We start from the raw sequence: 23,853 nt of genomic DNA, 5'->3' as shown, positions 1-23,853 counted from the left end.
TTTTGTGTTTTTGGTCAGCCATTATATTTTTCATCTTGTCAGTGTTTGTTGATGTCTCATTCGAGGTGATGTGTCATACAAAGTCATGTCTCATTCAAAGTTTTTGTCTCATTCAGAGCCATTATATGTTTTATCTTCTCAGTATTTGTTGCAGGGTTGGCCGGTTTTTACCGGGCGGTAAAAACCGCCCCGGTAAAAACAAGTTTTTTACCGGTTTTTACCAGGAGGTTTTTCCCACCTATAAGTGGGAAAAACTGGGAAAAACCGGGAAAAACCTCAAATTATATATAATTCCTAAAAACTCATGTGGAACTTGTGGAGGAGCATAGAATCTACAAGAAAATGGCATCTTATGGTAGGGGGTTGGGTTACATCCAAAGAACAGCTATGATCTATAACTTGTGAGTTTACCGATTAGACTATTATAAATAATTCAAATAAATAATATATTGGATGCTCAAATCAACCAACTTTATTTTCCTATAGAGATGCATAATTCCATTATCTAGAGAATGGACTCATATCAAACTGTTGGTGCCTCCTAGGGCTATGGTTCGTCATATTATACATGCCACATTAGTCTGCTCAGATCCAAATGATGATTCACATCCAAGAACCATCACTTCATGTCTGCAATAAATTGTACTCTGTTCACACTTCGCACTAGGCACTGTACTATGCTTATATTGCTTATAGGCACTGTACTAAGTGACTGTTGTGACATCAACTAATTTGAGAATAAGTAACAATTGGAACAGTTACTTGTGTTGTTGATACTCCTACCTCTTCAGTTAGCCTATACACAGGAAGTGCCCAGTATCACCTCACCTGTCAACCTCAAAGTGTTTAATCACTCATGCATGAAGTTGTATAATAATTGGACCATGTTTGCATCAAGGTAAACAGTTGGGTTGTGTGAATGGCTCCATAGGGCCATTGTGCGTTTAATACTTTAATTGGGCCCATGTGCCTTACAAAGTTTCAAAGCAGTTTCTATTGAGCCCCCTGGATTGAAGTTCACCTCAATAGACTGTTGCCTATAGTATTAATGGAATGAACTGTCTGAGCACATAATATTATATTATTATATGGTTCCTTCCCTTTGAGGCTTTGGATGCCATGGTTCGCCACTTCGTTCTATCCTCCGCTGTTCATGCCACATACTAGGCCTGAAGAATTTAGGAGGGGTGAATGTCCCAGTGTAGACCTATAATGGTTTGGGCAATAGGCAATGCATACTGCTAAAGAGATCGTGACAGAATAACTATGCATGTGCAATACAAAAAATACTCTTTTTTTCCACAAAAAGTAGAATAAGAATGTGATAAAATAGCTCAAAATGAAGCTAAGAAACTCCCATATTCAATCAAATATGCCTGTCATGAAACAATATCGTGCCTACTGATGACCCTGCATTTTACGGACAATTAATTCTAGTTTTCGAGACGGAGGCGGTTTTTACCGGTATTTACCAGTTTTTCCCGGTTTTTACCTGGTTTTTACCGCTTAGTGGGAAAAACAGGTTTTTTCCTGGGAAAATGCCAACCCTGATTTGTTGATGTCTCATTCGAGGTGATGTGTCTTTCAAAGTGATGTCTCTTTCAAAGTGATGTCTCATACAAAGTTATTGTCTTTTTAAAAGTGATATCTCTTTAAAAGTGATGTCTCATACAAAGTGATATCTCTTTAAAAGTGATGTCTCATACAAAGTGATGTCTCATTCAAAGTTATTGTCTCCTTCAAAGTGATGTCTCATTTGAAGTTATTGTCTCCTTCAAAGTGATGTCTCATTCAAAGTTATTGTCTCATTCAGAGCTATTGTCTCATTTAAAGTTATTGTCTCATTCAAACTTATTGTCCCTTTAAAAGTGATGTCTCGTTTGAAGTTATGTCTTGTTCAAAGTTACTGTCTTTTTAAAAGTGATGTCTCATTCAAAGTTATTGTCTCTCCTTAAAAGTTATTGTCTCTTTAAAAGTTATTGTCCCTTTAAAAGTTATGTCTCATTTGAAGTTATCTCTCGTTCAAAGTTACTATTTCATTCAAAAGTGATGTCTCATTCCAAGTTAGTGTGTCCTTCAACTATTTGGCTGTACTAGTAAACAGTGTGGAATTACTTTAATTAAGTTCTTTACTCTCTTTCCGTTTTTTAGAAGGAAATCTGCCAGTCCAGACTTGAGTGACATTCTTGAAAAGGTGACAGAAAGTACAAGCTCTGAACCAGAGGAGAAAAGAAAAGCAAAGCAGAGGCCACGACGGAGCAGAAAGAGGAAAGGTAAAGTAGGTCAGTAGATCAGTAGATCAGCAAATAGGAACTTGGGAAACCTAAATATAGATTTGAAAGAATTAAAAAGCTTGCTCTGACTTTATTTTGTGAATAGATTTTGAATAAAGACACGCAGGTTGTCAAACAATCATGCTCAATCAACATTTTGAGATGTGTGTATATTCCTCGGTGTGGTCAGCCTGCTAAACTTGTGACATTAGACAACTTAGAGTAAAGGTCAAGTTGGTCAGCACATCCGTGATAAAGAACTGGGAAACTTACATCGGGAACTCCTTACCTTCTGGACAAATTACTTCTCAACTCACAACATAAAACTACCACCAACTATACCGTAGCCTGCCAAGGGCAGCTGGTCTAGCCAGCTCTATCTGGCTAGATCCGGTGCCTTGGTCTGGTCATTCTTTCCCTGGGACTTGCTATGTTCAGTTGCATACTATATTACATGACTTAATAATGTTAAAGGGGGACCTTAGTCATAACATTAATTATGATGTGTTGATGACCCCTAGTAGTCAAACTGGGTGTTGAGCCCCTTTTTTAGGTTTGCCAAAAATGTGAAAAAGAGCTTTCACATTAGTTACTTCAAAAGTAAAAATAAAGCAAAATATAGGCCTTACATCATTCCATAACTAAGCACCCTTACTCATATGAAAGTTTTCTTAAAGGGAAAAGGGCCCCTCCTCACCAATGACCCCTTTCTCAGGTCACAACATCCGCTACGGTAGAAGTGTCACAAAGATGATGAAGGTGGAAGTCCCGCGTCACCAATTAAAAGTTTGACCACCGTGGTTGTAAACCATTGGAAAACAATGCTGTCAATCCTGGTTGTGTTTCTACAACACATTTAAGTCTTGACATTTCACCACTTGAACACATCAGACAAATCAACTAAAAAGTGGCTGGATTAATTAGTGTGAATATAATCTATATTTTGTATAATATTATAAAATATATTATATATAATCTATATTTTGTATAATATTATATAATATATTATATATAATCTATATTTTGTATAATATTATATAATATATTATTTATAATCTATATTTTATACATTTTATATACTATTATATTTTTATTTTGTATAATCTATATTTTATATAATATAATATTATGTTATATTTTCTTTAATCTATATTTCATATAATAATATAATTCATTTGATATAATCTATATTTCATATAGTAATATAATTCATTTGATATAATCTATATTTCATATAATATTATATAGTACATTTTATAAAATCCATCATCCCATTGTAAACATGTACAAACCAATAATCTGACCTAGTGACCTACCTCTCATATCCTCAGTAGTGATAGGTACTACAAAAAAAAATGCCTTTCCTTCATTAACAATGAGGTGCGTGAAACCCTTTGCTGTAGATTTTAGCCCTGCTGTAAAGAATGAGCAACTTCAGCTGTAAGGCTCTAAGAAAGGAGTTTTATATTTGTAAACATGCCTACAGTTTTGGTAGAATTCGATCATATAAACCATTGTCATCATTTGTTGCAAATGTGTAGCCCGACATCTAACTTTCTGTGAATACTACATGTTTTGCATTCAGTTGCAACAAAAATGCACTCTAATATTTGTAAAGTTATGGGTATATCTGTTTCTTCTAACAGGTAAACCTCGTACAAGAACTTCAAAGAGTTTGACATCAAAGCATCGTAAAACCAAAGAGGATGACACAGGCTCCGAGAGTTCCACTCTACATCAGACGAGAGAGTTTCTCAGCCAGTCTCTTCCAGCCTTGTCTCCGAGCATTGAGTCTGGAGATCCCTACCTCTTCAGTGACCTCAGGGAGAGTTCTGATAAAAAGGTTAAAAGTGCTGAGAGAGTGAAAAAGCAGAAAAAGAAACGAATCACCAAGCCAAACCTGAACGTACCCGACAGAAATGCATTTTTAAGGAAAAAGTCATTCATGTCCTTTCCAAGTAAATTTCTGACCAGCACGAAAGCAGCCAAATCAGTCTATGGAAGAGGTGCTGATGGTGAGGGGGATTCCCTAGGTGTGACTGCTGGAAGGAGTTGTAAGGTGAAGGAGAATATGAGAAATAATAAGAATAGTGAGGAGAATAGTAACCAAAATGTAAACAATAAAGGTGAACTAGGAGGAGAGGTTGAGAGGCAGAATACGGAAGAGGAGGAGGTGGAGAAACAAATGAGTGGTGAATCTGATGTTAATGTAAGCCGTGGGAGTCCTATAGGTGTTAGTGATGAAGTCCTACCCGCAGATGGACAGGGAGAGGATCCTGGTGGAGTCAGGGAGGAAGAGGCAGCAAGGATGCAAGCAGGAGGAGATGGAAGGGATACCAGAAAAACAGAAAAGTCTCTGAGCAAAATTTCTCCTAGAGATGACAAAGATGTGGATGTCAGTTTTGCTTCGAGAGAGATGCTGCTGCTACCGGAAATTGAGGTGATGAGGGACGTTCCCCACTTTGAGGACGACTTCCAAGATGATGAACTGCACAGGGTTGTCAGTTCACTCAACCAGTTCATGGTAGGTGCTAGTAAGGAGATGGCTGGAAAGCTGGTGAGCCTTGAGAAGGCAGGAAGAGGAGAGACCATGCTATACACCAGAGACAAAGGAGGAAATCATGTTCTGATGGAAAGTGGTTTGCAGGAGACTCAAGATGAAGATGGGGAACCCACAGAGGGTGCAGTGGAGGAGCAGTTATTTGGGAGGATGCTGTCATCGATGGAGACAAGATACAGAGAGGGTGAAAGAGAAACAACATCAGAAAAGTCTTCCTCTGTGCATGGAGGCACGATTGAAGAATTAGAGGAGGAACTGCAAGCTTTGGGTAAAGAGCTTCAGGTTTCCCGCAAAAGAAGAATGTCCGGATTGAGGGAACAGGACAAAACCGTCTCAGAGTCGGAGAAATTGAAAGGGAAGGCTTTATCGAAGGAAGACTGTGACAGATACGGATCGGAGATAGAAGATGGAGAAGAGGAGGATGAAGGTTCAAGCGATCTGAACCTGGAATTTGAAGATGATACCAGAAGAGAAACGTCTGTTCAGTCCTTCAGCAGGTTGTGTCAGGTCAGTAGTGAATGCAAAACATAAATGTGCAATTATGTGTAGTGTTAGAAGATCTCCATATAGGAACCAAAATGTTAACTATATAATTATTATTCAAGTTTATAAGGTTATTTGATTAAGTTTTAAATTACATTATCAGTATATCTGGGATCAGTGAGGTTTTTTTTATTTTTGTAGAATGTAGGGAGCAAGTGCGGTCAGATTGTTATTGGATTCATATGAAAGCAAGTGTCATCAGCATAATCAAGCTCTAAGTGCAATCAACATTATTGGGATCAAGTGCAATATGCATAATTGGGATCAATGGGGGAGCAAGTGTACATTAAGGTATAAATGGGATCAAGTGCATTTAGTTTTAATCTTGACCAAGTGCTATGAGTTTATCTTGGTTAAATTAAAAGCAAATGCAATCAGTATAACTGGGATCAAATGCACACTCAAATATGAAAACCAATATTTAGGAACAACTCAGAGACGAAAGTTACAGGGAATCAGGGAAATCAGGGAATAATTAAATGCTTCAATTCTGTATGCATATTGCAAGATGTTTTCATTTTGGTTATCTCAAAATAGCTATGACACAAAGAGTATAAGCATAAATATCATTCCATGAATCCTTTCATTTTTTTTTTAAATGTAGCCATCTAGCATTTTGTAACGATACCAGATAACTTGTTCCCTGGAATTTATTCTTTTCTTGTTCATTTTCTTGGGTTGAGATGTTAGATCCGTGTTAACTCTTTATATCTGTTGAAATGTTCCTTTTAGTTTCTGTAATATTAGACTGGTAATATGTGCCTTGATAAAGGAGGACTGCCGGTGAAAGCCTTGCTTGTCTTCCTCTTCTCTCATGTATTTATGCATGTATACCATTGGGCTAGTTTTCTTGTCGATTATAAAATCAAATATCTGAACCTATCAGTAGAAGCTGATACAATGTGAACAAACACATAACACATTGAGACTCTTCATAGGTTGTATTTACTTCATCCAAATTTGTTACTTCATATTACTTTTATTATGATTTTTTGACGCTTTACAGAACATACTCCACCAGTCGGGTGATGCAGGCATTGCGAAGAATCGTTCCAAGAGACGATTGCCCAAAGTTGATTACACGGACCAGGATACGTAAGTGGTTGTTACTGAATCTCTGCTCCAACAATTGCATCTTTTCTTCATGCCATACGACGGTGCAGAACTATGCAAGGAAATGTTGTGATTGGGTGCTTGCCTTATAATTAATAGACATCGATTGTTAGTTCCTGGAGGGATGTGTGGAGGGTACTAGAGGGCACAACATACTAATGCAAGGATACAACAGTAATAATTAAGTGTAGACAGAGAAATTGCTCGTACAGTACAAGATAAATGAAGCAAACCCTGGGACATTAGTTGAAAGTTGTAGTGTGGATATTGTTGGGCAATAGAAAGGCAATTTACTGATAAAGGAACATGATGCTATTCTGTGAATTTACTAGAAATCCTGTAGGAAGAAAAAAAACTTCTTTATAAAAATATATTCATTGGTACAGGTCCCTTGTTGACTAATAAGGAGGTAGCAGAAAATGAATTTGATCCCATCCACAAGGGAAAATATTATTTTATATTCACGTTCTTCCGATATCATCTTCCCCAGATCATACTCTGATGATGATCATGATGTGCATCCGTCGTTCGAGGAAACCTCTTTAGAGCCCCTAGATATCCAGGTAACATTGATATTAATTGTTTTTAATATCATGTTCAATTTATCCTTTACTTGATCGGTCAGATCATTTGAAATCTCTAAGTCAATCAGACATTGTAACAGAACTCTAATATCAATGATTGTCAAGTATTTAATATAATAGAACCAAGCCTTTATATGTAGATGGTATTCATTAACATTGTTCTCAGAAAAACACTGACATTTTTCCCTAGCCTTTTATACAATGCTTTCATGTTGGATGCATCCAAATTAACCTTCTCTGCATAGATGCATTTCAATTTAGCCTACTTTCTGTATAGGAATTTGGACAGATATTCACTGTCATCAGGGACTAATCCAGTGGGATGTGCCCCCACCCCCTCCCTCCCTCTTTTTCAACCCCACACTAAAGCAAAAGGAGTTACAGTATCAGCATAATATTGCTTTTAGACCTAATTATAGGCCTAATTTATAGTCCAAACATGCCTCAGAAAACACCATTTCACATATAAAAAAAATTCTGTGATAGAATTCCCTCACCCCTCTTAAAGGAGGTTATTTTCAAAACCCTCCCCCCGCCCCCTCCCACTGCCACAATTCCATGCTTTTGAAATCCTGGATCTACCTCTAGTCTTTTACAAGTCGCAAACAACAGACCAGCATTAATATGGCATGATACTGCACAAATGTGGTAAGTTTAGTCACTCATTACTTTTAATAGTTGGATGATGATGATGAAGACTGCCTCTCCTTCCAGTCACAAAGACGGAGCTCCTGTATGTCTGACAGACAGAGCGAGAAAAGCTGGTTAGTGGAGAAGAGTAAAGTAAGAGTATCGACATACTCAAAGGTAGAGAGACGAAGATGGACCAAGGAGAGACACAACGAAGGTGTTTTTAAGAGCACCAAGAAGATCAGTCACAAGAAGGATAAGAGGAAGAGGCCTGCTGACGAGCTCACTACTGAGGTATCCAACCCTAAGGCCCTGTATGTTACCTTAAGGCCTGTATGTTACCCTAACTATGTAACCCTATAGCCCTGTATGCAACCCTAAGGCCCTGTATGTAACTCTGAGTATGTAACCCTAAGGCCCTGTAGCCCTAACTATGTAATCCTAAGGCCCTGTATGTAGCCCTAAGGATGCAACCCTAAGGCCCTGTATGTAACCCTAATGATGTAACCCTAAGGCCCTGTATGTAGCCCTAAGGATGCAACCCTAAGGCCCTGTATGTAACCCTAATGATGCCCTTAGGCCCTGTATGTAACCCTAAGTATTTAACCCTAAGGCCCTGTATGTAGCCCTAAGTATGCAACCCTAAGGCCCTGTATGTAACCCTAAGTATGCAACCCTAAGGCCCTGTATGTTACCCTAAGTATTTAACCATAAGGCCCTGTATGTAGCCCTAAGTATGTAACCCCAAGGCCCTGTATGTTACCCTAACTATGTAACCCTAAGACCCTGTATGTAACCCTAAGTATGCAACCCTAAGGCCCTGTATGTTACCCTAAGTATGCAACCCTAAGCCCTATATGTAACCCTAATTATGTAACCCTAAGGCCCTGTATGTTACCCTAAGTATGTAACCCTAAGTATGTAACCCTTAGTATCACCCTAACTATGTAACACTTAGGCCCTGTATGTAACCCTAAGGCCCTGTATGTAACCCTAAGGCCCTGTATGTGACCCTTAGGCCCTGTATGTGACCCTAAGGCCCTGTATGTAACCCTAAGTATGTAACACTTAGGCCCTGTATGTTACCCTAACTATGTAACCCTAAGGCCCTGTATGTAACCCTTAGTATGCAACCCTAAGTATGCAACCCTAAGGCCCTGTATGTTACCCTAACTATGCAACCCTAAGACCCTGTATGTAACCCTAAGTATGCAACCCTAAGGCCCTGTATGTTACCCTAAGTATGCAACCCTAAGCCCTATATGTAACCCTAATTATGTAACCCTAAGGCCCTGTATGTTACCCTAAGTATGTAACCCTTAGTATTTAACCCTAACTATGTAACACTTAGGCCCTGTATGTAACCCTAAGGCCCTGTATGTAACCCTAAGGCCCTGTATGTGACCCTAAGGCCCTGTATGTAACCCTAAGTATGTAACACTTTAGGCCCTGTATGTACAGTAACCCTAAGTATGTAACACTAAGGCTTCTGGTTCATGATGTGTAATTTAATGGTGTTGTTGAGTAATACAGTGATGGAAAAGAGATTTGTCATGCTGAATAATGGTACCAACCAATCATGGGTTCCAAAGGTAAGAGTAATGGTACCACCAAATACAAACTGCAAGAGTACATGTACGTAATTTGTAGAGAGACATAAGGGGAAGATTGATTTTATTATGAATATCTGCTAATGTCCATTGAAGATTTTTTTTAGTTTTTTTTTTACTAAATCATGTTCTGAAGTGAAGTCCCATCTAAGATATTTTAACTGGTCCAGTAGCCACTGTGTATTCCAGACCTTCGTTCATTTATGCATAGACTACAGATTAAACAGGATGGTGTGCTCTGGTATGGTCCCATCTAAGATATTTTAACTGTTCCAGTAGCCACTGTGTATTCCAGACCTTCGTTCATTTAGACATAGACTAAAGATTAAACAGGATGGTGTGCTCTGGTATGGTCCCATCTAAGGTATTTTAATTGTTCCAGTAGCCACTGTGTATTACAGACCTCCGTTCATTTATGCATAGAGTAAAGATTAAACAGGAAGGTGTGCTCTGGTATGGTCCCATCTAAGGTATTTTAACTGTTCCAGTAGCCACTGTGTGTTCCAGACCTCCGTTCATTTATGCATAGACTAAAGATTAAACAGGAAGGTGTGCTCTGGTATGGTCCCATCTAAGGTATTTTAACTGTTCTAGTAGCCACTGTGTGTTCCAGACCTTCGTTCATTTATGCATAGACTAATGACTAAACAGGAAGGTGTGCTCTGGTATGGTCCCATTAAGGTATTTTAACTGTTCCAGTAGCCACTGTGTATTCCAGACCTTCGTTCATTTATGCATAGACTAATGGTTAAACAGGAAGGTGTGCTCTGGTATGGTCCTATCTAAGGTATTTTTACTGTTCCAGTAGCCACTCTGTATTCCAGACCTTCGTTCATTTATGCATAGACTAATGACTAAACAGGAAGGTGTGCTCTGGTATGGTCCCATCTAAGGTATTTTAACTGTTCCAGTAGCCACTGTGTATTCCAGACCTTCGTTCATTTATGCATAGACTAATGGTTAAACAGGAAGGTGTGCTCTGGTATGGTCCCATCTAAGGTATTTTAATTGTTCCAGTAGCCATTGTGTATTCCAGACCTTCGTTCATTTATGCATAGACTAAAGATTAAACAGGAAGGTGTGCTCTGGTATGGTCCTGTCTGGGCTGTGTTAACTGTTCCAGTAGTTATTAATATGTCCTGTTATTGAATATCACTCACTGATAGCTCCTTGCACCTAAGAAGCGAAGAAAGAAGGATTCTATTGGAGAAGATGACAGAGAATATCAAAATCTCTACTACTTTCAAGGCTCGGGAGATCAAGTTTTAGGAAAGCCAGAGTTACTAATACAGAAGGTATGTAGTGCTACAGTAGTTCCTAATACAGAAGGTATGTAATGCTATATAGTAGTGTTTCTATTGCTGGTATTCTAGTTTTCAAGATATATTAATGCACCTTAAAGGCTAAATTGATGATGATGTCAGCTCCTCAGGGTATATATGCCTTTAATGTTTATGTTAATCCGTTCTGTTATAAATTCTGATAACTGAATCAAAACTTGTTTAACTGCATATAAAACAGAGTGCTCTCATCATTGGATGACATTCAAGCCCATTTGACCTTGATTTAAGCTTGTAAAAGGTGGTTCGAGGCCATGAAAGTGTTGTTTTCCTGATTGAGTTATATGTTACATCTGAAGAACTGACCTAATAGTCTGTGTATTTGACTATATAGTCCAGTCACTTTAGTTGATGAGCCATGGTGACTTGGAGTAATGGTTACCTTACCTAGATACAATGGTTAAGTTAGTCATGTGGTACATCTGAAGAACTGACCTTATAGTCTGTGTATTAGGCTTAATAGTCCAGTCACTTTAGTTGATGAGCCATGGTAACTTGGAGTAATGGTTACCTTACCTAGATACAATGGTTAAGTTAGTCATGTGGTACATCTGAAGAACTGACCTTATAGTCTGTGTATTAGACTATATAGTCCAGTCACTTTAATTGATGAGCCATGGTAACTTGGAGTAATGGTTACCTTACCTAGATACAATGGTTAAGTTAGTCATGTGGTACATCTGAAGAACTGACCTTATAGTCTGTGTATTAGACTATATAGTCCAGTCACTTTAATTGATGAGCCATGGTAACTTGGAGTAATGGTTACCTTACCTAGATACAATGGTTAAGTTAGTCATGTGGTACATCTGAAGAACTGACCTTATAGTCTTTGTATTAGACTATATAGTCCAGTCACTTTAATTGATGTGCCATGGTAACTTGGAGTAATGGTTACCTTACCTAGATACAATGGTTAAGTTAGTCATGTGGTACATCTGAAGAACTGACCTTATAGTCTGTGTATTAGGCTTAATAGTCCAGTCACTTTAGTTGATGAGCCATGGTAACTTGGAGTAATGGTTACCTTACCTAGATACAATGGTTAAGTTAGTCATGTGGTACATCTGAAGAACTGACCTTATAGTCTGTGTATTAGACTATATAGTCCAGTCACTTTAATTGATGAGCCATGGTAACTTGGAGTAATGGTTACCTTACCTAGATGCAATGGTTAAGTTAGTCATGTGGTACATCTGAAGAACTGACCTTATAGTCTGTGTATTAGACGATATAGTCCAGTCACTTTAGTTGATGAGCCATGGTAACTTGGAGTAATGGTTACCTTACCTAGATGCGATGGTTAAGCTAGTCATGTGGTACATCTGAAGAACTGACCTTATAGTCTGTGTATTAGACGATATAGTCCAGTCACTTTAGTTGATGAGCCATGGTAACTTGGAGTATTGGTTACCTTACCTAGATGCAATGGTTAAGTTAGTCATGTGGTTCATCTGAAGAACTGACCTAATGTTCTGAGCCATGGTAATTTGGTGTAATGGTTAACTTACCTAGATGCAATGGTCAAGTGAGTTATGTGTTACATCTGAAGAAATAACCTAGTAGTCTGTATGTAGACTTGGTGTCTACTATTTTTTGATCAAGAAAAACAATAAGACATAGTTATGTAAACATTTTATAACAATGGTCTAGAAGAAACAAGATACTGTGCATATCATCAACCATGTGTTAATGTCTCACTAATATTCAAATAGATCATCTGTGTGACTCTATGGTTTGGGTTCTATTGTAAATATATATGTCATCCACATAGACATTAAAAGAAAGCATTTTCTACATAAAGTAAGGTTTCTGAAATTTCAACTCAAGTTTGAATAAACCATAACTGTTTTCAACAATTTTTTTTTTTTTTTTTTTTTTAAGATTTCAGCAACTGGACTTCAACATGACATTGACTTCACACCTGACTTGTCTTGTGCTTCCAAGTCCTCAAAGCGATCAAGAAGCGTGAAACCAAAGGAATCTAAAGTCGTAATTGTCTCCCCTCTCAGCCATACTGCAGACCTCACATCAGCAGTAAGTCTTGTTTTATGTACAATATTTTATTTTCAATATCATTCTAGTTGCTATAGTAACACAACCAACTAGTGGCTTTGGTTATTTCTTTTTTTTAACAGGTAATGTGGAATTAAAAAGTTCTCCCTTAAAAGTAAGAAAAGATTGTATGCCAAATGTGGGCCATTTGTTATTTGTGGTCCAGATCTAGCCCTAGGGCAGCAGCCACAGGCCAGGGAACCCATGACATGAGCATTTCATCAGTACCATTTGGTTAATACTGGCACACTGAAAGCCATCACAATGAGATTGCCTCACCAAGTGTCAGGTTTGTTATAAATTCCACATTGGAATATGGACAGAAGTTATTGAATTGCAGCTCCCTGTTCTCGAGTAATAATCTGTGCCATAACAAATTCCCTCCCCCTTTTGCATAGTCTCCCGTCACCCAGTACCCCTTCACCCAGTCCCCCTTCACCCAGTCCCCCACCCATCCCCTCCCCTTCACCCAGTTCCCCTTCACCCAGTCCCCCTTCACCCAGTCCCTTCACCCAGTCCCCTTGACCCAGTCCCCCTCCACCCAGTCCCCCTCCACCCAGTCCCCCTTCACCCAGTCCCCCACCCAGCCCCCACACCTTCACCTAGTCCCCCTCCCCTTCACCTAGTCCCCCTCCACTCAGTCCCCCTTCACCTAGTGCCCCTCCAGTCCTCCACCCAGTCCCCCTTCACCCCGTCCCCCTTCACCTAGTCCCCCTCCACCCAGTCCCCCTTCATCCAGTCCCCTGTCCAGCCCCCTCCCATTCACCCTGCCCCACACTTTCACCCAGTCCCCCTCCATTCAGTCTCGCTTCCCCTCCACTCAGTCCCCCTTCACCTAGTCCTCCACCCAGTCCCCCTTCACCTAGTCCCCCTCCACCCAGTCCCCCTTCATCCAGTCCCCCGTCCAGCCCCCTCCCATTCACCCAGCCCCACACTTTCACCCAGTCCCCCTCCATTCAGTCTCGCTTCCCCTCCACTCAGTCCCCCTTCACCTAGTCCTCCACCCAGTCCCCCTTCACCTAGTCCCCCTCCACCCAGTCCCCCTTCACCTAGTCCCCCTCCAGTCCTCCACCCAGTCCCCCTCCCCTTCACCCAATACCCCTAATTCCTTGATGCATTGTTCCTTATTTTCCAAGCAGAACTCTCCCGACCAATAGCTTTATATCCCATAATTCTGCTGATGTAATTGCTCTCTGTATCTATATGTTTATCTCAGGAGAATGATACAAATGAAGAAGACAATCTACTTGAGTATGATATGGATGATGCAGAGTCTGCTTTGTTTTCAGGTAGGTTCAATTGGTTTTAATTTTCCTTTGTCTTTCGTTTTCTTTCTGTTGACATGTAAACTATTTAGTTTAATCTTGCAAGCACACAAAAATACTTACATGATATTTACAAGAAGGGGACCCTTTAGAAGAGTTAACAAAAACACAAAATATACAGGAAAATTGTATAAATGATTAACTTAATTAAGAAAAAACACATCAAGATGATTCCCAAGAAGATTATATTTCTTGATACTTGCCTCCTCACTCACCTGTCTCCACACAACTATTGCACACTGTACCATACCTGAATGAAAGATTTTACCTTGCTGTCAGGTCGTTGATCCATTCTAGTTCAAACTAGCTCTCCCGAAACAGCTTTCTAGTCACTCTTCGTCTAGATGGTACCATTGTTCTGAAGTCTACAGTACGTGCAAGCACAGTCTCTGAGAGTATTTGCATCAAGGTTAAATTGCGCCCGTGTGTCGCCGATCAGCCCCAATGATGATTCTCACCCGTTTGTGTCGCCACTCAGCCCCAATGATGGTTCTCACCCGTTTGTGTAACTGCTCAGCCCCAATGATGTTTCTCACCCGTGTGTGTCGCCATTCAGCCCCAATGATGTCTCTCCCCCGTGTGTGTCACCGATCAGCCCCAATGATGTCTCTCACCCGTTTGTGTCGCCACTCAGCCCCAATGATGGTTCTCACCCGTTTTTATCGCCGATCAGCCCCAATGATGTTTCTCACCCGTTTGTGTCGCCGCTCAGCCCCAATGATGTGTTTTACCCGTTTGTGTCGCCGCTCAGCCCCAATGATGGTTCCCACCCATTTGTGTCACCGTTCAGCCCCAATGATGTCTCTCAACCGTTTGTGTCGCCGCTCAGCCCCAATGATGTTTCTCACCCGTTTGTGTCGCCGCTCAGCCCCAATGATGGTTCCCACCCATTTGTGTCGCCGCTCAGCCCCAATGATGTTTCTCAACTGTTTGTGTCGCCGCTCAGCCCCAATGATGTTTCTCACCCATTTGTGTCGCCGCTCAGCCCCAATGATGTTTCTCACCCGTTTGTGTCGCCGCTCAGCCCCATTGATGTCTAACCCCCGTTTGTGTCACTGCTCAGCCCCAATGATGGTTTTCCCCTGTTTGTGTCACCGCTCAGCCCCAATGATGGTTCTCACCCGTTTGTGTCGCCGCTCAGCCCTAATGATGTTTCTCACCCGTTTGTGTCGCTGCTCAGCCCCATTGATGTCTAACCCCCGTTTGTGTCACTGCTCAGCCCCAATGATGTTTCTCACCAGTTTGTATCTGAATCTTATCATATACAGGACCAGGAAAGATGAGCCACCTGACTCAGTCTACTCTGAGGCATAAATATAAACATCTGATTGAAGACATCAGGCAGGATGAAGCAGAGGATGAGGAAGATGACTCTCACCCAGAGGAGTCACTAGATGACGCCAATCTCGGCCCCAATCCTCCTCTCATCAGGAGATCCATGAACCCTCGCCGACTCTTTGAGGAGGAGATTAAACAGCGAAGGCATGCAGGTACCCGTTGATTAAGATGTTTTTCAAAGATTTTTGCTCTATGGTTTCATTAGAAATGAACATCATTTAAGTGACCGTAGAGCTGAGTGTAGGAGTGATAAAATTATCCAATTCAAATAGACAAGCTAGTATATATAATTAATATAAAGTTCATAGCAGAAAAGAGAGGAGAGGATTTCAAATTTGCCTAATGTTGTATACCTCAAGCATGAGAAGGCCCAAGAAGATTTCTGCAGAATCTTTGTTACTTTAGCTGAAGTAATGTTAGTATGTAATGCAGTGTTGAGGTATGTATTGAAGCTGACTTTAACCCACATGAAGTAATGTTAGTATGTTATGCAATGCAGTGTTGAGGTATGTATTGAAGCTGACAACCTACATAAAGTAATGTTGGTATGTTATGTTATGCAGTGTTGAGGTATGTATTGAAGCTGACAACCTACATGAAGTAATGTTAGTATGTAATGCAGTGTTGAGGTATGTATTGAAGCTGACAACCTACATGAAGTAATGTTGGTATGTTATGTAATGCAGTGTTGAGGTATGTATTGAAGCTGACAACCTACATAAAGTAATGTTGGTATGTTATGTTATGCAGTGTTGAGGTATGTATTGAAGCTGACAACCTACATAAAGTAATGTTGGTATGTTATGTTATGCAGTGTTGAGGTATGTATTGAAGCTGACAACCTACATGAAGTAATGTTGGTATGTTATGTAATGCAGTGTTGAGGTATGTATTGAATCTGACAACCTACATAAAGTAATGTTGGTATGTTATGTTATGCAGTGTTGAGGTATGTATTGAAGCTGACAATCTACATGAAGTAATGTTGGTATGTTATGTAATGCAGTGTTGAGGTATGTATTGAAGCTGACAACCTACATAAAGTAATGTTGGTATGTTATGTTATGCAGTGTTGAGGTATGTATTGAAGCTGACAACCTACATAAAGTAATGTTGGTATGTTATGTAATGCAGTGTTGAGGTATGTATTGAAGCTGACTTTAACACACAATAAGGAATGTTAGTATGTTATGTTATGCAGTGTTAACATATGTAATTGAAGCTGACTTTAACCCACATGAAGTAATGTTAGTATGTAATGCAGTGTTGAAGTATGTAATGAAGCTGATTTTAACCCACATGAAGTAATGTTAGTATGGTATGTATTTTAGTGTTGAGGTATGTATTGAACGTGACACCCACATGTTAGTAGACAATGTCTGCATGGCACAGCTCAAGATAAAAGACGAAAAGTAGGAGAGGTTAGCAGGAAGGAAACAGGAGGGTCTGTACACTATTGATTAATGACTAGGTATCAAGAAGATAAGATATATTTGTATTTTTGTTTTTCCAAGGATATTGGTATATATGTTAGGACACTGAAAGCCATATAACTAACAGCATTAACTTTTGTGAAGCATTGCACAAATAGGAAGCTATTAAACGGAGAATAATTAAAAATTGTTGCCTAGAAAAAGCACAAAAATGATTGGTTTGAGTGACATAAAATAAAGAAGTTCCTTGATCCTGCAAGAAAGATGTGCTCAAGAATTCAAGTCCATAACCCAACCATAAGAGAAACAATTGGCTTTTGTCTTCAGTGCTAGGGAAGCAGACAACAACTGATGACTTCCTTGAAGATGAGGATGAGTATGATGAGGATGCTAGTTTTATTCCATCCTCCAGTTCAACAACATCATCCTGGCTGCATTCTACCGGTAGCCTCCCAATCCCGGATATGATGGCCATTGTAGGAGAGAAGCTACAGAAACAAATGAGTGTAAGAATCACTTCACTAATTATGAAAGATCTTTAAAAGTAGTTTTTTGCATAGTTAGTTGGCACTTCCATCTGGATTGGAATTCCCTTAGAGAGGTATACAGCATTCATAGTGTTGTTGATTTGGTGTAGTGATCACAGATTTGATCCTAAAGCCTGGTCACATGATCAGCGAATAAATGTCTCCTCTATTGTATAGCAACTCACTATGCTAATTACTACACAAATGCAGAGATGTATAATACCAGTTTTAAACACTCTGTTAATAGTGCAGCAGCTTGAGTAAGAGTAGAATTTCCTGTAGTACGATTAAGAGGCCCCAAACACGATACAGATGTGCAAGGTGCAATATATCCATACTGCTCCATTTACAGTGTTAAAATACAAACCCACCAGAACAAGTACAGACAACTATGCTAACTAAGAATATCGACTCGCTTGTACCGACTCGCTTCTAGCGACTCATCAGTTGTTAATTAGAACCAGAATTTATTTATCTACAGATATACAGAACGTGAAAACTATATTATTTCCCATGCACACATGTGGGGTTTACGTCAAAACCATACTCACAATATGTGAATTCAAAATCATATTAGGTATTGTGACAGCCTCACAGACAAAGTGTTCCTGTTCTTTTATTACACTGAACAATTTGAGGTTAATTTACCATTTATATATTAATCTACAGCTATACAGAATGTGAATACTATATTATTTCCCATGCACATATGTGGGGTTCTCGTCAAAACCATACTACTCACAATATGTGAACTCAACATCATTTAGGTATTGTGTCAGACTCACAGACAAAAGCGTTCCTGTTCCTTTATTACACCAAACAATTTGGGGTTAATTTACCGTCACGACGAGTCAAAATATTTTTCAGATAATTTTCGGATAAGATTGACTTGAGCAAAGAAGACGATTGATTATTGGTGATGTAGTAGCTAGGGGCCTACTGAGGAATTTGATATTTTAGACAGTCTTTCATCTAGTGCAGGTTATAGAGATCTAACGGAAGGATAAAAGAAGATATTTAAGATTTTATGAAATAAATGTGTCCATTTCTGTTCTCTTCTTCCAGTTGCACCTACTGCTAGTTTATTATTTATCATTTTTGAAATTTTAATTTCCTTGGCTTCTCTTTGTTTTATAGGAGAAGAAAACCCAGGCAAAGTTGATGACAGATGCAGCTCTGAAGACAACACAGAATTATCTCAGCAAACTCTGGGTGGGACAAAATAGGAGAAGGTGAGAGAAACATGTTCAGAGCAATTTCAAGGGCCAATTCTTGATAACAAACACCTTGAAGGTTTTGCTCTTCATTACAAGTGTATACCCAGAGGTAATTTCTGTTACTGGTGGAGGCATATAGCTGACATTGCTATCTATCTGGCCAATCTGTAACAGAGTTGCTACACCTGCTATTTAAGGAGTTCAAGGGCCAATTCTTGATAACAAACACCGTGAAGGTTTTGCTCTTCATTACAAGTGTATACCCAGAGGTAATTTGTGTTACTGGTGGAGGCATATAGCTGACATTGCTATCTATCTGGCCAACTGTAACAGAGTTGCTACACCTGCTATTTAAGGAGTTCAAGGGCCAATTCTTGATAATAAACACAGTGAAGTTTTTGCTCTTCTTTCCATGTGTATACCCAGAGGTAATTTCTGTTACTGGTGGAGGCATATAGCTGACATTGCTATCTATCTGGCCAATCTGTAACAGAGTTGCTACACCTGCTATTTAAGGAGTTCAAGGACCAATTCTTGATAACAAACACCGTGAAGGTTTTGCTCTTCTTTCCAAGTGTATACCCAGAGGTAATTTCTGTTACTGGTGGAGGCATATAGCTGACATTGCTATCTATCTGGCCAATCTGTAACAGAGTTGCTATACCTGCTATTTAACGAGTTCAAGGGCCAATTCTTGATAACAAACACTGAAGTTTTTGCTCTTCATGCCAAGTGTATACCCAGAGGTAATTTCTGTTACTGGTGGAGGCATATAGCTGACATTGCTATCTATCTGGCCAATCTGTAACAGAGTTGCTATACCTGCTATTTAACGAGTTCAAGGGCCAATTCTTGATAATAAACACAGTGAAGTTTTTGCTCTTCTTTCCAATTGTATACCCAGAGGTAATTTCTGTTACTGGTGGAGGCATATAGCTGACATTGCTATCTATCTGGCCAATCTGTAACAGAGTTGCTACACCTGCTATTTAAGGAGTTCAAGGACCAATTCTTGATAACAAACACCGTGAAGGTTTTGCTCTTCTTTCCAAGTGTATACCCAGAGGTAATTTCTGTTACTGGTGGAGGCATATAGCTGACATTGCTATCTATCTGGCCAATCTGTAACAGAGTTGCTATACCTGCTATTTAACGAGTTCAAGGGCCAATTCTTGATAACAAACACTGAAGTTTTTGCTCTTCATGCCAAGTGTATACCCAGAGGTAATTTCTGTAACTGGTGGAGGCATACAGTTGTTGCTATCTGGCCACTCTACAGTAGCAGAGTTGCTATACTGCTCACTTCAACATGTCTTGGTTTCATTTGGATGTTACAGTTGGAGTGTATGGGCATGTGAGAGGAATCAAAGCAGTGATATTACTTCATTGCGCTAATGATTGTTGCAATGTTCCACTGACCATCACATTCACTGGCGTTACCAACCTCTATGTAACAGAATGTTTATGTGTAGCCCAATAAAGATTTCGTCCTATCTCTTTCATTGCGTATTATATTGCCATCTAAAGTACCTGGTTCATCTTGTTCACAGGAGCACAGCCCTGCATGAATTCCGTGAGAGTCTGTTCAAGGAGATTGTGGGTCTCGACATGGACATGGAAAAGCGGGTAAAAGCTTCAGAGAAACTTCAGGCGACAGCTCGAAAGATGAAGAGCTTCGATGATACAAAATAGTAAGTTAGTTGTTTGAAAGTATTGTGTATAAATTTGAGTGAAGTGACTAATGCCACATTCTGCCATGTAAATAGAAACATTGATTATCCAGGCATGTCAGGATTGGTCATTGACCCATGCTGCGATACTTCCAACTAAACTCCTAAACAATTAATAGTTCTAGTTGCATGTCCTCGTGTTTCAATGTACTTATCGTTATGCTTTTCTATATCCGTAACAGCTGTCATATGTAAAGTTTGACCTTAGCTTGTCAGGATAGCTTGTCAGGATAGCTTGTCTGGATAGCTCGTCAGGATAGCTCGTCAGGTTAGCTCGTCAGGTTAGCTCGTCAGGTTTGCTCGTCAGGTTAGCTCGTCAGGATAGCTCGTCAGGATAGCTCATCAGGTTTGCTCGTCAGGTTAGCTCGTCAGGATAGCTCGTCAGGATAGCTCGTCTGGTTAGCTCGTCAGGTTTGCTCGTCAGGATAGCTCGTCAGGTTTGCTCGCCAGGTTTGCTCGTCACGTTAGCTCGTCTGGATAGCTCGTCAGGATAGCTTGTCAGGATAGCTTGTGGAAAATAATATCCCCTTCTTGTCCTCTCCTACAACCTTGAAGAACAACTATCTCTTCTATGGTTTCCATTTGACAAGTGTGTATTCATTTACCTCCATGGTGAAATAAGCTGTCCTCATCAATGACAATTTCAGCATCTTTTCATGTATGTTTTTGTTTATCATTTCAGTTTAAAGGTCATCCGCTCCCTACATGAGAACTATGTTCAAAAACTTCAAGAGTTGGATGGGTACCTCGGACATGCCCTGATGGAGACCATTCCGGCCATATTAGACCAGGAACTGTCATCGTTAAGGAGAAAGATTGTCAGTGACATGGTAAGTGTAGATGAGCACACTATTATTAACTTTTGTTTGTATTTCTTTTTGCACAACTCAAGGTAATAACAACACTGGGACATTGTTTAACAAATTTTGAAAGAAGAGGGGAAAGTGTTGGGTCAAATGGGATTTGAACTGTTGACCTAAGAACCTCTGTGAAAAAAGTTTCTGTGCTCTCCCAAATTAGCTGTTCAACTCTTAGTTGTTGTAGCTGATAACTATATGTTTGTATCTTTTTGGCACTTTGGCACTTTGAATTTCCTGTCCATTTTCTTGGTGGTATCAAATACTTTACCAAGCTACTGTGGCTTAAGACAGACCCCCCAATTTTTTTTACCCACCCTACCCTAAGGCAAAGAACTACCGAGTCAATAGGCAGAAGGAAAATGTCTAAATGGTTTACAAGTCACTCACTTCCAATGTCAAGTGGTTGGTTGTATCCACAGTCTTAATAGTTAGGAAAAGGAGTATACGACTATGCATGGTTTAATTTTAGCTCACATAAATATAAAACTTAAAAAGGAAGGTGCAACCCAATCAATCTATCAATCAATCAATCATTGTTGGACCTCGGTATGATGTAATGCTCCTCAGACTAAGAAGCAACATTCACTAAGGTGAGAATACATAGTACAAACATCTGTCCATGTTAATTAAAAACCCCACATTAATGGAAAAGCCCACATTATTGGAAAACCCCACATTAATGAAAAAGCCCACATTTATTAAGTCCCATATAACATGAAGACATAGGTAGACATTGTCAAAAAAACATACATAGTTAGAAAAATGATCAATAAGGGGTTATATCAACGGTCTAGCGTGCGTTACTCACAGGATTAATGCACGATCGGGGGATAATGCAAGCGATGCATGAGGGCGGAGCGTAGCGGAGCCCGAGTGCATCCAGCGATAGCATTAACACCCGGAGTGCATTAATCATGTGAGTAACGCACGCTAGACCGTTGATTAACCCTGTTCATTCATACACTACCATTTGTGTGGGGGAAAAATCATAAAACAAAACGTTTTTGGTTACATATAACCAAAGATTTATTAAAGTGATGCCCCGTAATTTTACCGTGCGTTACTCACAGGATTAACCACGGTCAGCTGACCTGAATGGACCAATAGGATTTAGGAATCTTTACTAAGTATGAATGAATACATGTTTACTCTTTTTTGAACAGCGTGTTCAAGAACTGGACCAAATGAAGAAAGCATTGAACTTTTACCTCTGCATGTGAAAGACACAAGATTGAGGTTTAACGAAACATCTCTAACAATAATCTGCTGTTTTTTCTTCAGATGTGAGACGTCCGCTAATTTTTGTATTTACATAAAATCCAGTAAGTGGTGCCATCTGCATCTTGATCGATTTGTAAAAAAGTCTGTAGCATTGTTTATCATATTTATATGGTTGAAATATGGGCCACTTGAGTACAAATTCTCATATTTCCACAACTTTAACAGAGGGAAACCTTTGCAAGTCAATTACATTCTACTTTGGGTTAGGTTTTCTGCAAGAAGATAACATCTGCAATGAATTTACGCAGAGAGAGAAAATGGCAAAAAGAAAACAATAAAAGATGATAAGTTATTGATAATTTATTAATTTTCCTTCTCTCAATTTGGAAGAATTTTCTAACAGCACACTGTGCTGTGTTTACTCTTATATTTTACTTGTTTCAAGCAAAAGTTAACTTGTTGAAAAAATTAATTATTTATATTCTGGAAAGACATGGTTTTTGTGCCTCGACCAAATGTTTGGCAAAGTTATTTTGCCTTTTGATATGTTAGATCTGATAGAAATCAACCACAATTTTAATAGCTGTTGGTGGGTTAATATTGATGCTATAATTGCTTCCAAAGGCTGGTGGAGCATCAGTACCTCATTCGAGATATTTCCTGGAAAGTGCAACCAGGCCCGAGACCTGAAATAATTCTTTCTTCCACCCTACATCAGCGTTTTCACTTGTCGGTGTTAGCATGTCAGTCTGATATTGTTGAACCTTGATCTAAGTTGTGATTAAGCATCATTTAAAATGAACCCTCATGTTTATTCATGTTTTCATATGATGTAAATATGATATTGTCGGACCTTGAATCTAACTTGTGATTTAGCATCATTTAAAATGAACCCTCATGTTTATTCATATTTTCATATGATGTCAATATGATATTGTCGGACCTTCATCTAAGTTGTGATTTAGCATCTTTTAAAATGAACCCTCATGTTTATTCATATTTTCACATTTAATATGCTCAGAAACAATATACAAAATTTTGTCACTTAAAAATTAGAATGAAAAAAATAAAAATTCATAATAAGTAACATTTTATTGCAAAGAATGATATTGTAAAGAATGAAACTTTATAGTCGGTCCATCATAATACCCTGGGTAAGACTTTTAAACATGTCTGAAATCACCTAGTCTACATCAGTTTACATTATCATTGATACAGATAAATTCTACAACAGATAAAACCCTGTAGCAAGCCTCCCTCGTTAATTAAGCATCCTATAATTGATAGTTTTGCTCAATTTTGTCCAAGTTTATGGACAGTATTTCTATATGTTAGTAACTGTTGAGTTCATTATTGTTGTTTGCAGTATTCAGATAAAAAATAAAGAAAACTAGTGAAAAGTGTTTTATGTGTCTTTCTTCATCCTTTGATTGTTCTTTATTTTCACACTCGGACTTATCACTAGCTGTTTAAACCTTTTTAACAACATAATTT

General features: G+C 39.1%; 1 protein-coding gene across 4 annotated transcripts in view; it reads left to right on the top strand.

Annotated features, from left to right (window-relative positions):
- The window catches only part of LOC139973268 (uncharacterized), a 61,334-nt gene extending 37,585 nt beyond the window's left edge, over nt 1-23,749 (top strand). For 2 of the 4 annotated variants that reach the window (XM_071979822.1, XM_071979821.1), the window contains exons 18-31: nt 2,152-2,282; nt 3,920-5,340; nt 6,383-6,471; nt 6,980-7,052; nt 7,752-7,997; nt 10,480-10,608; nt 12,538-12,690; nt 13,925-13,997; nt 15,302-15,523; nt 17,132-17,310; nt 18,469-18,563; nt 20,099-20,239; nt 20,961-21,108; nt 22,302-23,749. In XM_071979822.1, the coding sequence (XP_071835923.1) occupies nt 2,152-2,282; nt 3,920-5,340; nt 6,383-6,471; nt 6,980-7,052; nt 7,752-7,997; nt 10,480-10,608; nt 12,538-12,690; nt 13,925-13,997; nt 15,302-15,523; nt 17,132-17,310; nt 18,469-18,563; nt 20,099-20,239; nt 20,961-21,108; nt 22,302-22,358 (3,157 nt within the window). In that variant the 3' untranslated portion in view covers nt 22,359-23,749. The remainder of the gene's footprint in view (nt 1-2,151; nt 2,283-3,919; nt 5,341-6,382; nt 6,472-6,979; nt 7,053-7,751; nt 7,998-10,479; nt 10,609-12,537; nt 12,691-13,924; nt 13,998-15,301; nt 15,524-17,131; nt 17,311-18,468; nt 18,564-20,098; nt 20,240-20,960; nt 21,109-22,301) is intronic. The other 2 variants (XM_071979823.1, XM_071979824.1) reach the window with 2 other exon arrangements.
- The last annotated feature ends 104 nt before the right edge of the window (nt 23,750-23,853 follow it).

The sequence above is a fragment of the Apostichopus japonicus genome, chromosome 9 (assembly GCF_037975245.1).
Source record: "Apostichopus japonicus isolate 1M-3 chromosome 9, ASM3797524v1, whole genome shotgun sequence".
NCBI classification, from domain to species: domain Eukaryota; kingdom Metazoa; phylum Echinodermata; class Holothuroidea; order Aspidochirotida; family Stichopodidae; genus Apostichopus; species Apostichopus japonicus.
The sequence above is the reverse complement of the archived record's forward strand: the minus strand, read 5'-3'. Positions and strand labels throughout refer to the sequence as shown.